Below are 17,439 nucleotides of genomic sequence, written 5' to 3' on the forward strand. Positions count from 1 at the left end.
CATACTGGCGCACAAGCGACGGGGCACCAGCGATAAATGAGCGCAGGGCCACGCATCGTTCATCGCTGGTGCCTCCACACTGAAAGATATGAACTGTATCTCGTTCATTAATGAACGAGATCGTTCATATCTTTCACTCATATCGCCCAGTGTGTAGGGCCTATAAGTTATATGGCCTGATGTCATGTAGTACTTCAATGTGTTGCAGATATGCCACTTTAGTGGTTCATTCTCCCTATAGAGTAAGACACTAAGGGGTACATTTACCAAAGTGCAGGTTTATAGAAGTGAAGATGTTGCTCATAGAATCATATTTTATTTAACATTTATCTAGCACCTTCTAGAAGATAACAACTAGAATCTGATTGGCTGCTATGGACAACCTCTCCACTTCTAGAAACCCACAAGTTAGTAAATATACCCCTAAAAGCAGACTGCTTGACATGTAGTATTAAAAATGCATAAGAATTAATATCAAAAGACTGGCAAAAATAGTTGCCCCACACACAGAAAATGCAACATTAATTTTCTCATAGGATTGCTGCATTAAATGTAATCATTCAGGTATTTTTTGTCTATCATTTAGACAAGAGAAGAAAGTTATCTTTAGAATGGTAAAGCTGCAGGTTTACCGCTCGGAGCTGTATGATTTTTAGTCTATTTCCCTGTGCGGTAAACCCATGGGTAACACGTGTTAACCGCAAGTGTATGAATCTATATGTTAACCCGCGCATTAAATCCCAGAGGGTGCATTTAAAGCAGATTTTTCCTTCAAAGTTCCAGAGGCCGCAAGAAAAAAAAAAAAAAAACTGCATTAAGTGCACCCTCTGGGTCATAACTTGCAGAGATGCGACAGTCAATTGACTTGCTCAGGGCTGACAATTCAATCTGCCCCATGGTCTCTAGTGCAGCATCACTGCATATGAACATTTCTTTTCTGTGAACCTTAGGTACGGATGCCCATATTTATCAAGCCTTGGAGAGTGATAAATTGCAAAGTGATAAAGTACCAACCAGTCAGCTCCTAACCGTAATTTTTCAAACACAGCCTATAACACGACAATTGGTACTTTATCACAGTGCAATTTATCACTCTCCAAGGCTTGATAAATCTGGGCCCGAGTAGGAGTTCAGCAAGATCACCCTATGCAGAGGTTTTCAAACGCGGTCCTCAAGGCACCCCAATGGTCCAGGATTTAGGTATATCCATGGCCCAGCACAGACGGTTAAATTAAATTGACTGAGGTGCTAATTAAGTCACCTGTGGCCAAGCATGGATATACTTAAAACCTGGTCCGTTGGGGTGCCTTGAGGACCACATTTGAGAAACTTTGCCCTAATGAGGCTAACCTTTTGAACAAGTGGTTCCTAAACTCAGTCCAGGTTTTAAGGCCATCCATACATGAGCACAGGTGACTAAGTTAGTAGCTCATTCATTTTGATTAAACTATCTGCTCAAGCATGCACAGTCTTAAAACCTGGACTTGTAGCCAGAGTTTGGGAAACAGTGTTTTGAAACTATGAATAGATTTCACCATGAATTTGGGTTGAGATGAGTGATGTATTATCAAGATTGAGAAATTAAAAATACACAAATAACTTTGGGTTTGTGTTTAGTGAGATTTCCTCCGTTTCTCTGATTACTAATACTATTCCATTTGAATGCAGGGTACCTCGCAGATATCTAGCACTTGCAATGCTAGATTTTCCTTTGAATGCCGCACAGTAAGCGCACTGAGTTCCCTTTCTGTTAAAAATCCCCAGGCCTTCAGAATATTCATCGATTCTGCAGCAGACATCCTCTGAACCAACCTCTTGATAAATTCAGCAACCCATTCATCCATAGCAGGAATACTGGAGGATAAGAAACAATTGCTACAGACACAGATTTCAGCAGAACACAAGTGGCACACTAAAGCCAGGTACACACTAGGCCAGTGGTTTTTTAAAACTGTGTGCCGTTGCACCCTGCGGTGCCGTGAGGCTCTTGCAGGGGCGCCTTGGATTGGTGGTCCAGGACCAATTCAAATTATATATGGTCAATGTAATAGGCAAAACCAGTGCTGCTGGCCGTTAATCATAAGATATGTGGACAAACAGAAGTGAATCATGTTCCTGACCACACAATTGAACCCAAGGATGACATTTAATTTAATATTTCCTTATAAATTTCTCAATAAGAAAGTTTTGGCCTAGGGGTGGCATGAAAATAAATCTGATACCCTAGGGCGACGTGATTTTAAAAATTTTGGGAACCACTGCTTTAGGCAATTGATTGAACAATGTATCATTCCGACGTGGATCGGATCGATCTATAAACCACATCTCTTAGTGTGTACCCATGATCACAGACTCCTGCGCGTCATTCCCTGGGTCGTCCAATCGGGCGTGCTGCATGCCCAAATGGGACACCCCTGGGAATGACGGCATGCATTTTGAATGCGACAGGCAATGATACATCATGTTGTCTACTGCATTGTGCATTATCTATGGACAGAGCGATGTAACGTGCCGTCACATGGTACACACATCATTCAGTGTATACCAAATATTACAATAGTTTGAATTGGCAGAACCAAGGTAGTAACAAGCATCATAATTTAAGCAATATAATTATAAAAAAAGAAGTACTTGTAAAATGATAATGAACGCTCATACCTGTGAAAAAAAATTGGTTAATAATGATGTATACAGCTCTTTTGTGAACTGGTTGATATTGGAGGTGTTTTCTGCTTTTTGAGTATGGAGGGTTCCGATGTAATGTCCGGGTTGGTACTTTTTGCTGTACTTAGTCTGGAATCTAACGGTCCCTGCTAACGCTACCTTCCATGAGCCACTGGCCGCGGCTCATTGTTGGTTTCCCGACTCTGGTTCCCTCCTGCGGCTGTTGGCGTCCGTGGGCACTAAGCGATGACGTCACTCCCGTGTCTCCTTCCTCAAGTCTATTACTCCCTCCAACGCGTTTCGGGCTTAGAGGCCCTTTGTCTAGGAACCCTCTATACTCAAAAAGCAAAAACACACCTCCAATACCAACCAGTTCACAAGAGCTGAATACATTATTATTAACAAAAACATTTTTCACAGGTATGAGCGTTCATTATCATTTTACAAGCTTCTTTTATTATAATTATATTGTATTTATTCTTATTGAAGCTGCTTACATATCTACAAGCGCAGTATAAAATAAGAATTTACTTACCGATAATTCTATTTCTCGGAGTCCGTAGTGGATGCTGGGGTTCCTGAAAGGACCATGGGGAATAGCGGCTCCGCAGGAGACAGGGCACAAAAAGTAAAGCTTTAGGATCAGGTGGTGTGCACTGGCTCCTCCCCCTATGACCCTCCTCCAAGCCTCAGTTAGGATACTGTGCCCGGACGAGCGTACACAATAAGGAAGGATTTATGAATCCCGGGTAAGACTCATACCAGCCACACCAATCACACTGTACAACCTGTGATCTGAACCCAGTTAACAGTATGATAACAGCGGAGCCTCTGAAAGATGGCTCACAACAATAATAACCCGATTTTTGTAACTATGTACAAGTATTGCAGATAATCCGCACTTGGGATGGGCGCCCAGCATCCACTACGGACTCCGAGAAATAGAATTATCGGTAAGTAAATTCTTATTTTCTCTATCGTCCTAGTGGATGCTGGGGTTCCTGAAAGGACCATGGGGATTATACCAAAGCTCCCAAACGGGCGGGAGAGTGCGGATGACTCTGCAGCACCGAATGAGAGAACTCCAGGTCCTCCTTAGCCAGGTTATCAAATTTGTAGGATTTTACAAACGTGTTTGCCCCTGACTAAATAGCCGCTCGGCAAAGTTGTAAAGCCGAGACCCCTCGGGCAGCCGCCCAAGATGAGCCCACCTTCCTTGTGGAATGGGCATTTACATATTTTGGCTGTGGCAGGCCTGCCACAGAATGTGCAAGCTGAATTGTATTACACATCCAACTAGCAAAAGTCTGCTTAGAAGCAAGAGCACCCAGTTTGTTGGGTGCATACAGGATAACAGCAAGTCAGTTTTCCTGACTCCAGCCGTCCTGGAACCTATATTTTCAGGGCCCTGACCACATCTAGCAACTTGGAGTCCTCCAAGTCCCTAGTAGGCGCAAGACACCACAATAAGCTGGTTCAGGTGAAACACTGACACCACCTTAGGGAGAGAACTGGGGACGAGTCCGCAGCTCTGCCCTGTCCGAATGGACAAACAGATATGGGCTTTTTTGAGAAAAAAACCACCAATTTGACACTCGCCTGGTCCAGGCCAGGTCCAAGAGCATGTTCACTTTTCATGTGAGATGCTTCAAATCCACAGATTTGACTGGTTTTAAACCAATGTGTTTTGAGGAATCCCAGAACTACGTTGAGATCCCACAGTGCCACTGGAGGCACAAAAGGGGGTTGTATATGCAATACTCCCTTGACAAACTTCTGGACTTCAGGAACTGAAGCCAATTCTTTTTGGAAGAAAAATCGACAGGGCCGAAATTTGAACCTTAATGGACCCCAATTTGAGGCCCATAGACACTCCTGTTTGCAGGAAATGCAGGAATCGACCGAGTTGAAATTTCTTCGTGGGGCCTTCCTGGCCTCACACCACGCAACATATTTTCGCCACATGTGGTGATAATGTTGTGCGGTCACCTCCTTTCTGGCTTTGACCAGGGTAGGAATGACCTCTTCCTGAATGCCTTTTCCCTTAGGATCCGGCGTTCCACCGCCATGCCGTCAAACGCAGCTGCGGTAAGTCTTGGAACAGACATGGTACTTGCTGAAACAAGTCCCTTCTTAGCGGCAGAGGCCATAAGTCCTCTGTGAGCATCTCTTGAAGTTCCGGGTACCAAGTCCTTCTTGGCCAATCCGGAGCCATGAGTATAGTTCTTACTCCTCTACGTCTTATAATTCTCAGTACCTTAGGTATGAAAAGCAGAGGATGGAACACATACACCGACTGGTACACCCACGGTGTTACCAGAACGTCCACAGCTATTGCCTGAGGGTCTCTTAACCTGGCGCAATACCTGTCCCGTTTTTTGTTCAGACGGGACGCCATCATGTCCACCTTTGGTAATTCCCAACGGTTTACAATCATGTGGAAAACTTCCCCATGAAGTTCCCACTCTGCCGGGTGGAGGTCGTGCCTACTGAGGAAGTCTGCTTCCCAGTTTCCATTCCCGAAATGAAACACTGCTGACAGTGCTATCACATGATTTTCCGCCCAGCGAAAAGTCCTTGCAGTTTTTGCCACTGCCCTCCTGCTTCTTGTGCCGCCCTGTCTATTTACGTGGGCGACTGCCGTGATGTTTTATCCCACTGGATCAATACCGGCTGACCTTGAAGCAGAGGTCTTGCTAAGCTTAGAGCATTATAAATTTACCCTTAGCTATATTTATGTGGAGAAAAGTCTCCAGACTTGATCACACTCCCTGGAAATTTTTTCCTTGTGTGACTGCTCCCCAGCCTCTCGGGCTGGCCTCCGTGGTCACCAACATCCAAAACTGAATGCCGAATCTGCGGCCCTCTAGAAGATGAGCACTCTGTAACCACCACAGGAGAGACACCCTTGTCCTTGGATATAGGGTTATCCGCTGATGCATCTGAAGATGCGATCCGGACCATTTGTCCAGCAGATCCCACTGAAAAGTTCTTGCATGAAATCTGCCGACTGGAATTGCTTCGAAGGAAGTCACCATTTTTTTACCATGGCCCTTGTGCAATGATGCACTGATTTTAGGAGGTTCCTGACTAGCTCGGATAACTCCCTGGCTTTCTCTTCCGGGAGAAACACCTTTTTCTGGACTGTGTCCAGAATCATCCCTAAGCACAGGAGACTTGTTGTCGGGATCAGCTGCGATTTTGGAATATTTAGAATCCACCCCTGCTGTTGTAACAGTATCCGAGATAGTGCTACTCCGACCTCCAACTGTTCCCTGGACTTTGCCCTTATCAGGAGATCGTCCAAGTAAGGGATAATTAAGACGCCTTTTCTTCGAAGAAGAACCATCATTACGGCCATTACCTTGGTAAAGACCCGGGGTGCCGTGGACAATCCAAACGGCAGCGTCTGAAACTGATAGTGACAGTTCTGTACCACGAACCTGAGGTACCCTTAGTGATAAGGGCAAATTTGGGACATGGAGGTAAGCATCCCTGATGTCTCGGGACACCATATAGTCCCCTTCTTCCCGGTTCGTTATCACTGCTCTGAGTGACTCCATCTTGATTTGAACCTTTGTAAGTGTTCAAATTTTTTTAGATTTAGAATAGGTCTCACCTAGCCTTCTGGCTTCAGTACCACAATATAGTGTGGAATAATACCCCTTTTCTTGTTGTAGGAGGGGTAATTTAATTATCACCTGCTGGGAATACAGCTCGTGAATTTTTTCCCATACTGCCTCCTTGTCGGAGGGAGACCTTGGTAAAGCAGACTTCAGGAGCCTGCGAAGGGGAAACGTCTCGACATTCCAATCTGTACCCCTGGGATACTACTTGTAGGATCCAGGGGTCCTGTACGGTCTCAGCGTCATGCTGAGAGCTTGTCAGAAGCGGTGGAACGCTTCTGTTCCTGGGAATGGGCTGCCTGCTGCAGTCTTCTTCCCTTTCCTCTATCCCTGGGCAGATATGACTCTTATAGGGACGAAAGGACTGAAGCTGAAAAGACGGTGTCTTTTTCTGCAGCGATGTGACTTAGGGTAAAAAACGGTGGATTTTCCAGCAGTTGCCGTGGCCACCAGGTCCGATGGACCGACCCCAAATAACTCCTCTTCCTTTATACGGCAATACACCTTTGTGCCGTTTGGAATCTGCATCACCTGACCACTGTCGTGTCCATAAACATCTTCTGGCAGATATGGACATCGCACTTACTCTTGATGCCAGAGTGCAAATATCCCTCTGTGCATCTCGCATATATAGAAATGCATCCTTTAAATGCTCTATAGTCAATAAAATACTGTCCCTGTCAAGGGTATCAATATTTTTAGTCAGGGAATCCGACCAAGCCACCCCAGCTCTGCACATCCAGGCTGAGGCGATCGCTGGTCGCAGTATAACACCAGTATGTGTGTATATACTTTTTATGATATTTTCCAGCCTCCTGTCAGCTGGCTCCTTGAGGACGGCCCTATCTATAGACGGTACCGCCACTTGTTCTGATAAGCGTGTGAGCGCCTTATCCACCCTAAGGGGTGTTTCCCAACGCGCCCTAACTTCTGGCGGGAAAGGGTATACCGCCCATATTTTCTATCGGGGGGAACCCACGCATCATCACACACTTCATTTAATTTATCTGATTCAGGAAAAACTACGGTAGTTTTTTCACATCCCACATAATACCCTCTTTTGTGGTACTTGTAGTATCAGAAATATGTAACACCTCCTTCATTGCCCTTAACGTGTGGCCCTAATAAGGAATACGTTTGTTTATTCACCGTCGACACTGGATTCAGTGTCCCTGTCTGTGTCTGTGTCGACCGACTAAAGTAAACGGGCGTTTTAAAACCCCTGACGGTGTTTTTGAGACGTCTGGACCGGTACTAATTGTTTGTCGGCCGTCTCATGTCGTCAACCGACCTTGCCGCGTGTTGACATTATCACGTAATTCCCTAAATAAGCCATCCATTCCGGTGTCGACTCCCTAGAGAGTGACATCACCATTACAGGCAATTGCTCCGCCTCCTCACCAACATCGTCCTCATACATGTCGACACACACGTACCGACACACAGCACACACACAGGGAATGCTCTGATAGAGGACAGGACCTACTAGCCCTTTGGAGAGACAGAGGGAGAGTTTGCCAGCACACACCAAAAACGCTATAATTATATAGGGACAACCTTATATAAGTGTTTTCCCTTATAGCATCTTTTTTATATATTTCTAACGCCAAATTAGTGCCCCCCCTCTCTGTTTTAACCCTGTTTCTGTAGTGCAGTGCAGGGGAGAGCCTGGGAGCCTTCCCTCCAGCCTTTCTGTGAGGGAAAATGGCGCTGTGTGCTGAGGAGATAGGCCCCGCCCCTTTTTCGGAGGCCTCGTCTCCCGCTCTTAACGGATTCTGGCAGGGGTTAAATATCTCCATATAGCCCCCGGAGGCTATATGTGAGGTATTTTTAGCCAAAAATAGGTTTTCATTGCCTCCCAGGGCGCCCCCCTTCCAGCGCCCTGCACCCTCAGTGACTGCCGTGTGAAGTGTGCTGAGAGGAAATGGCGCACAGCTGCAGTGCTGTGCGCTACCTTAAGAAGACTGAGGAGTCTTCATGCCGCCGATTCTGGACCTTCTTCTTGTTTCAGCATCTGCAAGGGGGCCGGCGGCGAGGCTCCGGTGACCATCCAGGCTGTACCTGTGATCGTCCCTCTGGAGCTAATGTCCAGTAGCCAAAGAAGCCAATCCATCCTGCACGCAGGTGAGTTCACTTCTTCTCCCCTAAGTCCCTCGTTGCAGTGATCCTGTTGCCAGCAGGACTCACTGTAAAATAAAAAACCTAAGCTAAACTTTTCTAAGCAGCTCTTTAGGAGAGCCACCTAGATTGCACCCTTCTCGGCCGGGCACAAAAATCTAACTGAGGCTTGGAGGAGGGTCATAGGGGGAGGAGCCAGTGCACACCACCTGATCCTAAAGCTTTACTTTTTGTGCCCTGTCTCCTGCGGAGCCGCTATTCCCCATGGTCCTTTCAGGAACCCCAGCATCCACTAGGACGATAGAGAAATAAGATTTTAAACCTACCGGTAAATCTTTTTCTCGTAGTCCGTAGAGGATGCTGGGACTCCGTAAGGACCATGGGGAATAGACGGGCTCCGCAGGAGACATGGGCACTTTAAAGAAAGACTTTGACTCTGGGTGTGCACTGGCTCCTCCCTCTATGCCCCTCCTTCAGACCTCAGTTAGAGAAACTGTGCCCAGAGGAGACGGACAGTACAAGGAAAGGATTTTTGTAATCCAAGGGCAAGATTCATACCAGCCACACCAATCCCACCGTATAACTTGTGATATACTATCTAGTTAACAGTATGAAGAACAACATATCATCGGCCCAAAACCGATGAAACTATAACATAATTATGTAAGCAATAACTATATACAAGTCTTGCAGAAGTAGTCCGCACTTGGGACGGGCGCCCAGCATCCTCTACGGCAGTGGTTCCCAAACTGTGCTCTGCGGCTCCCTGGGGTGCCGCGGCGCTGTGACAGGGGTGCCGCAGCCTAGCAGCCGCTTGTCCGCACGGCGCCGGGACGTGGTGTGCGGAATGTGTCCGCATGTGGCTACGGGAGGGGAGTACGGGCAGCAGGAGGAGGCAGTGCAGCCCACTCTGTTAGCCGGTGCCGGGGTTAGCAGGTGCTGGCAGTACAGTGCGCACAGTTAGGGGAGGGGGGACGGGTGTCAGAAGGCGAGCCGGAGGGAGAGAGTGCAGGCTGGTTACTGCAGCGTGCACAGAGCCGGCGCCCGGCGAGGAGGGCGCAGGGGCAGAAGGAGAGTGCAGGCGGCAGCTGCAGCTGGGCAGTGTGGAGTTAGCCGGCGGGGGAGGGAGGAAGAGGAGAGCTGCGGCTGGCCAGTGTGGAGTTAGCCAGCGCAGATGGGAGGGGGGGGGGGGGGTGTTTGTGTGGGATGTGCTGTGGCTGTGCCCAAAGTTAGCCAGCTCAGGTGCTGGGGGAGTCACCCTGTGGGGAGGGGAGGTGTTATTGTGCAGGTTGTGACAGGGTGCTTTGGGGAACCTGTGACTGGAATCAGCCGGCAGGGGGTGCAGGTGTAAGCAGGTTGCAGTGGCCGAGGAGTGCCCTGGAGTGGCCGAGGAGTGCCCTGGAGTGGCCGAGTAGTGCGCTGGGCAAGGGTCCTGACGGCTGATTGAAGTCCTGGCCGCTGTGACAGAGGAGCTGGCTGAGAAAGTGAGTAAAATATTAATATGTGATACTGTATGCGAGATGCTGCATAGGGAAATCTGTAGTAGGGGGTGACTTATACCTCCCTCTAAGCACTAGAGACTCTACAGTGCATGCGCAGGACGCCGAAAAAATAGGCGCAGCACCATTTTTTCGGAGTCCTGTGCATTCGCTGTAGACTCTGGCACTGTGCCAGAATCTCTAGTGCTCAGTGCGCTAACAGCGGCGGCTACGGGAGAGGAGGGGCCCACACGAACACCAATGGACGCCAGAAAGGTAAGTATCGAAAAAATGGCTGCAGTGTGTGCGGTGCGGCCCCCCTCTGGACCCAGGGGCCCGCACACTCTGCACCAGTGGCGGAACTAGCGAGCGGTGGGCCCAGGTGCGACAAAATGCTTTACCCCCCGATCCCATCCAAGTCCAACCCCTCACCCCTGGAGAGGATCTGGTGAGGGGAATTTGCTCAGGGCCAGGGAAATGGATACCTAGCAACAGTGCCATAACTAGACATTTTAGCGCTGTGTGCAAGAAACGGCATCGGAGCCCCATACAATGTAAAACAGGGGCAAAGCAATTACACCAGGTAGAGCCCCTTTTACACATTACGGTGGACAGATTCCCCTTTTTACACATTACGGCAGAGAGCGTCCCCTTTTTATACATTACGGCAGACAGCTTCCCCCTTTTTTACACATTACGGCAGACAGCGTCCCCTTTTTTGCACATTACGGCAGACAGACAGAATATATATAGACAGACAGATAGAGAGATAGATAGAACAGATTATACTTGCAGTCTCCGCTGGCAGTCAGGCTCCTCGATGCAGGCAGTCACTGTCAGGCAGCCGCAGATCCCGGGCAGGGGAGAAGAAGGAGGAGGGAGGGGACTCAGGAGTGGAGCAGGGCACTGTAATTGGTGGAGGTGCTGCTGCAGCTGCCCCTCTCCTTCCCAGCATTCACAGCGGTGGAGGGCAGCCTATGGTGAAGGAAAGGGACAGCAGCAGCAGCGCCTCCACCAATTACAGTGCACTGCTCCGGCTCCCTCCTCCACCTTCCCCCCTCGTGGCGCAGCGCTCCTCTCCTCGGCGGACAGCGGCATGTAAAAAAGGGGACAGTTCGGTAATTATTTCGGCTTAAGGGTGCCTTGAAAAAGTCAGGAAGTCCCAAAGGGTGCCTTGGACTAAAAAAATTTGGGAACCACTGCTCTACGGACTACGAGAAAAAGATTTACCGGTTGGTTTAAAAATAAGAATTTACTTACCGATAATTCTATTTCTCGGAGTCCGTAGTGGATGCTGGGGTTCCTGAAAGGACCATGGGGAATAGCGGCTCCGCAGGAGACAGGGCACAAAAAGTAAAGCTTTCCGATCAGGTGGTGTGCACTGGCTCCTCCCCCTATGACCCTCCTCCAGACTCCAGTTAGGTACTGTGCCCGGACGAGCGTACACAATAAGGGAGGAATTTTGAATCCCGGGTAAGACTCATACCAGCCACACCAATCACACTGTACAACCTGTGATCTGAACCCAGTTAACAGTATGATAACAGCGGAGCCTCTGAAAAGATGGCTCACAACAACAATAACCCGATTTAGTTAGCAATAACTATGTACAAGTATTGCAGATAATCCGCACTTGGGATGGGCGCCCAGCATCCACTACGGACTCCGAGAAATAGAATTATCGGTAAGTAAATTCTTATTTTCTCTATCGTCCTTGTGGATGCTGGGGTTCCTGAAAGGACCATGGGGATTATACCAAAGCTCCCAAACGGGCGGGAGAGTGCGGATGACTCTGCAGCACCGAATGAGAGAACTCCAGGTCCTCTTTTGCCAGGGTATCAAATTTGTAGAATTTTACAAACGTGTTCTCCCCCGACCACGTAGCTGCTCGGCAAAGTTGTAATGCCGAGACCCCTCGGGCAGCCGCCCAAGATGAGCCCACCTTCCTTGTGGAATGGGCCTTAACCGATTTAGACTGTGGCAGGCCTGCCACAGAATGTGCAAGTTGAATTGTGCTACCAATCCCACGAGCAATCGACTGCTTAGAAGCAGAAGCACCCAGCATTGTTGGGTGCATACAGGATAAACAGCAAGTCAGATTTCCTGACTCCAGCCAACCTGGAAACTATATTTTCAGGGCCCTGATAACATCCAGCAACTTGGAGTCCTCCAAGTCCCTAGTAGCCGCAGGTACCACAATAAGCTGGTTCAGGTGAAACGCTGACACCACCTTAAGGAGAAACTGGGGACGAGTCCGCAGCTTTGCTCTGTCCGAATGGACAATCAGATATGGCTTTGTGAGATAAAGCCGCCAATTCTGACACTCGCCTGGCCGAGGCCAGGACCAACAGCATGGTCATTTTCCATGTGAGATATATCAAATCCACAGATTTGAGTTGTTTAAACCAATGTGATTTTTTAGGAATCCCAAAACTACGTTGAGATCGCCCAGTGCCACTGGAGACATCAAAGGGGCTGTATATGCAGTACTCCCTTAACAACTTCTGGACTTCAGGAACTGAAGCCAATTTCTTTCTGGAAGAAAATCAACAGGCCGAAATTTGAACCTTAATGGACCCAATTTGAGACCCATAGACACTCCTGTTTGCAGGAAATGTAGAAATTAACCTAGTTGAAATTCTTCCGTGGAGCCTTCCTGGACTCACACCCTGGCACATATTTTCACCTAAGTGGTGATAATGTTGTGCGGTCACCTCCTTCCTGGCTCTGACCAGGGTAGGGATGACCTCTTCCGGAATGCCTCTTTCCCTTAGGATCCGGCGTTCACCCGCCTTGGCGTCAACGCAGCTGCGGTAAGTCCCGGAACAGACACGGTTCTTGCCGAATCAAGACCCTTCTTAGTATCTCTTGAAGTTCCGGGAACCAAGTCCTTCTTGGCCAAACCGGAGCCACGAGTATAGTTCTTACTCCTCTCATTCCTATCATTTTCAATACATTGGGTATGAAAAGCAGAGGATGGAACACATACACCGACTGGTACACCGACGGTGTTACCAGAGCGTCCCAGCTATTGCCTGAGTGTCTCTTGACCTGGCGCTTCAGGTGGGACGCCATCATAACCACCTTTGGTCTTTCCCAACGGTTTACAATCATGTGGAAACTTCCAGATTAAGTTTCCACTTTTCCGGGTGGAATTCATTTATGCTGAGGAAATCTTCCCAGTTGCCCACTCCCGGAATGAACACTGCTGACAGTGTTATCACATGATTTTCCGCCCAGCGAAGAATCCTTGCTGTCATTGCCCTCCTGCTTCTTGTGTCGCCCCGTCTGATAACGTGGGCGACCGCCATGATGATGTCCTACTGGATCAGCACCGGTTGACTTTGAAGCAGGAGTCTTCCTAGGCTCAGAGCATTGTAAATTGCCCTTAGCTCCAGTATATTCATGTGGAGAGAAGTCTCCAGACTTGACCACACTTCCTTGGAAATTTTTTCCCTGTGTGACTACTCCCCAGCCTCTCAGGCTGGTATCCGTGGTCCCCAGAACACAGTCCTGAATGCTGAGTGTGCTGCCCTCTAAAAGATGAGCACTCTGCAGCCCCCACAGAAGAGACACCCTTGTCCTTGGAGACAGGATTATCCGCTGATGCATCTGAAAATGCGATCCGGACCATTCGTCCAGCAAATCCCCTGAGATCTGCCGAATGGAATCGCTTCGTAAGAAGCCACCATTTTTCCCAGGACTCCTGTGCATTGATGCACTGATACTTGGCCTGGTTTTAGGAGGTTTCTGACTAGGTCGAATAACTCCTTGGCTTTTTCCTCCCGGAGGAACACCTTTTTTTTGGACTATGCCCAGAATCATTCCTAGGAACAGCAGACGTATCGTCGGAAAACAGCTGCGATTCTTGGAATATTTAGAATCCAGTCGTGCTGTCGTAGAACTACTTTAGATAGTGCTCTTCCGACCTCCAACTGTTCTCTGGAACTTGCCCTTTTCAGGATATCGTCCAAGTAAGGGATAATTTAGATGCCTTTTTTCTTTGAAGAAACAGCTTTTCGGCCATTACCTTGGTAAAAGGCCCGGGGTGCCGTGGATAATTCAAACGGCATCGTCTGAAACTGATATTGACAGTTCTGTACCACGAACCAGAGGTACCCTTGTTGAGAAGGGCAAATTTGGACATGGAAGTAATCCTTGATGTCCAGGAACACCATATAGTCCCCTTTTTTCCGGTTCGCTATCACTGCTCTGAGTGACTCCATCTCGATTTGAACCTTTTATGTAAGTGTTCAAAGATTTCAGTTTAGACTATGTCTCACCAAGCCGTCTGGCGTCAGTACCACAATATAGTGTGGAAAAATAATACCCTTTTCCTTGTTGTAGGAGGGGTACTTTGATTTATCACCTGCTGGATATACAGCTTGTGAATTGTTTCCAATGCTGCCTCCCTGTCGGAGGGAGCCGTTGGTAAAGCAGACTTCAGAAACCTGCGAGGAGAAGATGTCTCGACTCTCCAATCTGTACCCCTGGGATAATACTTGTACTATCTAGGGGTCAACCTGCGAGTGATCCCACTGCGCGCTGAGACTCTTGAGACTACCCCCCCACCTTGAGTCCGCTTGCATGGCCCCAGCGTCATGCTGAGGACTTGGCAGACGCGGTGGAGGGCTTCTTTTCCTGGGAAGGGGCTGCCTGCTGCAGTCTACTTCCCTTACCTCTATGTCTGGGCAGATATGACTGGCCTTTTGCCTGCATGCCCTCATGGGAAAGGAAGGATTGAGGCTGAAAAGACGGTGTCTTTTTCAGCTGAGATGTAACTTGGGGTAAAAAGGTTGGATTTCCCAGCTGTTGCCGTGGTCCCCAGGTCCGATGGACCGACCCCAACTAACTCCTTCCCTTTATACGGCAATACTTCCATGTGCCGTATGGGATCTGTATCACCTGACCACTGTCGTGTCCATGACATCTTCTGGGTGATATGGACAACGTACTTATCTTGATGCCAGAGAGCAAATATCCCTCTGTGCATCTCACGTACATATATATAGAATGTATCCTATTAAATGCTCTATATGAATAAAATATTTTCAGTCAGGGAATCCGACCAAGCCAACCCAGCACTGCATCTCCAGGCTGATGGCGATCGCTGGTCGCAGTATAACCACCGTATGTGTGTATATACTTTTTAGGATATCTTTCCAGCTTCCTATCAGCTGGCTCCTTGAGGGCGGCCGTATCTGGAGACGGTAACGCCACTTGATAAGCGTGTGAGCGCCTTATCACCCTAAGGGGTGTTTCCCAACGCGCCCTAATTTCTGGCGGGAAAGGGTATAACGCCAATATTTGCTATCGGGGTAACCCCACGCATCATCACACACTTCATTTTATTTTATCTGATTCAGGAAAAACTACAGGTAGTTTTTTCACTCCCACATAATACCCTTTTTTGTGGTACTTGTAGTATCAGAAATATGCAACACCTCCTTCATTGCCCTTAACGTGTGGCCCTAATGAGAAATACGTTTGTTTATTCACCGTCGACACTGGATTCAGTGTCCGTGTCTGTGTCTGTGTCGACCGACTGAGGTAAATGGGCGTTTTTAACGCCCCTGACGGTGTTTCTGAGACGCCTGGACCGGTACTAATAGTTTGTCGGCCGTCTCACGTCGTCAACCGACCTTGCAGCGTGTTGACATTCTCACGTAATTCCCTAAATAAGCCATCCATTCCGGTGTCGACTCCCTAGAGAGTGACATCACCATTACAGGCAATTTCTCCGCCTCCTCACCAACATCGTCCTCATACATGTCGACACACACGTACAGACACACAGCACACACACCGGGAATGCTCTGACAGAGGACAGGACCCACACTAGCCCTTTGGGGAGACAGAGGGAGAGTTTGCCAGCACACACCAAAACGCTATAATTATATAGGGACAACCTTATATAAGTGTTTTCCCTTATAGCATCTTTATATATATCTCAATATCGCCAAAATCAGTGCCCCCCCTCTCTGTTTTAACCCTGTTTCTGTAGTGCAGTGCAGGGGAGAGCCTGGGAGCCTTCTCTCCAGGCTTTCTGTGAGAGAAAATGGCGCTGTGTGCTGAGGAGATAGGCCCCGCCCCTTTTTCGGCGGGCTCGTCTCCCGCTATTTAGTGAATCTTGGCAGGGGTTAAATATCTCCATATAGCCTCTGGGGGCTATATGTGAGGTATTTTTCGCCAAAAAAGGTTTTCATTTGCCTCCCAGGGCGCCCCCCTCCCAGCGCCCTGCACCCTCAGTGACTGCCGTGTGAAGTGTGCTGAGAGGAAAATGGCGCACAGCTGCAGTGCTGTGCGCTACCTTTAGAAGACTGCAGGAGTCTTCAGCCGCCGATTCTGGACCTCTTCTTACTTCAGCATCTGCAAGGGGGCCGGCGGCGCGGCTCCGGTGACCATCCAGGCTGTACCTGTGATCGTCCCTCTGGAGCTGATGTCCAGTAGCCAAGAAGCCAATCCATCCTGCACGCAGGTGAGTTCACTCCTTCTCCCCTAAGTCCCTCGTTGCAGTGATCCTGTTGCCAGCAGGACTCACTGTAAAATAAAAAACCTAAGCTAAACTTTCTCTAAGCAGCTCTTTAGGAGAGCCACCTAGATTGCACCCTTCTCGGCCGGGCACAAAAATCTAACTGGAGTCTGGAGGAGGGTCATAGGGGGAGGAGCCAGTGCACACCACCTGATCGGAAAGCTTTACTTTTTGTGCCCTGTCTCCTGCGGAGCCGCTATTCCCCATGGTCCTTTCAGGAACCCCAGCATCCACAAGGACGATAGAGAAATCTTATTTTCTCTAACGTCCTAGAGGATGCTGGGACTCCGTAAGAACCATGGAGATTATACCAAAGCTCCCAAACGGGCGGGAGAGTGCGGATGACTCTGCAGCACCGTTTGAGCAAACAGGAGGTCCTCCTCAGCCAGGGTATCAAACTTATAGAACTTTGCAAAGGTGTTAGACCCCGACCAAGTAGCAGCTCGGCACAGCTGTAGTGCAGAGACCCCTCGGGCAGCCGCCCAAGACGAGCCCACCTTCCTAGTGGAATGGGCCTTAACCGATTTCGGTAACGGCAGTCCAGCCGTAGAATGCGCCTGCTGAATCGTGTTACAGATCCAGCGAGCAATAGTCTGCTTTGAAGCAGGGCCGCCAACCTTGTTGGCTGCATACAGGACAAACAGTGCTTCTGTTTTTCTGATCCTAGCCGTTCTGGCCACGTAAATTTTCAAAGCCCTGACCACATCAAGGGACTCTGAATCCTCCAAGTCACGTGTAGCCACAGGCACTACAATAGGTTGGTTCATATAAAAAGGATGAGACCACCTTAGATAGGAATTGAGGACGGGTCCGCAACTCCGCTCTATCCATATGGAAAATCAGATGGCGGCTTTATCACATAAAATCCGCTAATTCCGAAACTCGCCTAGCCGAAGCCAAGGCTAACAACATGACCACCTTCCAAGTGAGATATTTCAACTCCACTGTTTTAAGTGGTTCAAACCAATGTGACTTAAGGAAACTTAACACCACGTTAAGGTCCCAAGGCGCCACCGGAGGT

At 48.6% G+C, this 17,439-nt stretch overlaps 1 protein-coding gene across 3 annotated transcripts in view; it reads right to left on the reverse strand.

The window, feature by feature from the left end:
• The window catches only part of CENPN (centromere protein N), a 110,872-nt gene that overhangs the window by 84,902 nt on the left and 8,531 nt on the right, over positions 1–17,439 (reverse strand). For all 3 annotated transcript variants that reach the window (XM_063945367.1, XM_063945368.1, XM_063945366.1), the window contains exon 2: positions 1,674–1,854. In XM_063945367.1, the coding sequence (XP_063801437.1) occupies positions 1,674–1,844 (171 nt within the window). In that variant the 5' untranslated portion in view covers positions 1,845–1,854. The remainder of the gene's footprint in view (positions 1–1,673; positions 1,855–17,439) is intronic.

This window comes from Pseudophryne corroboree, chromosome 11 (assembly GCF_028390025.1).
Source record: "Pseudophryne corroboree isolate aPseCor3 chromosome 11, aPseCor3.hap2, whole genome shotgun sequence".
In the NCBI taxonomy this organism is placed as follows: domain Eukaryota; kingdom Metazoa; phylum Chordata; class Amphibia; order Anura; family Myobatrachidae; genus Pseudophryne; species Pseudophryne corroboree.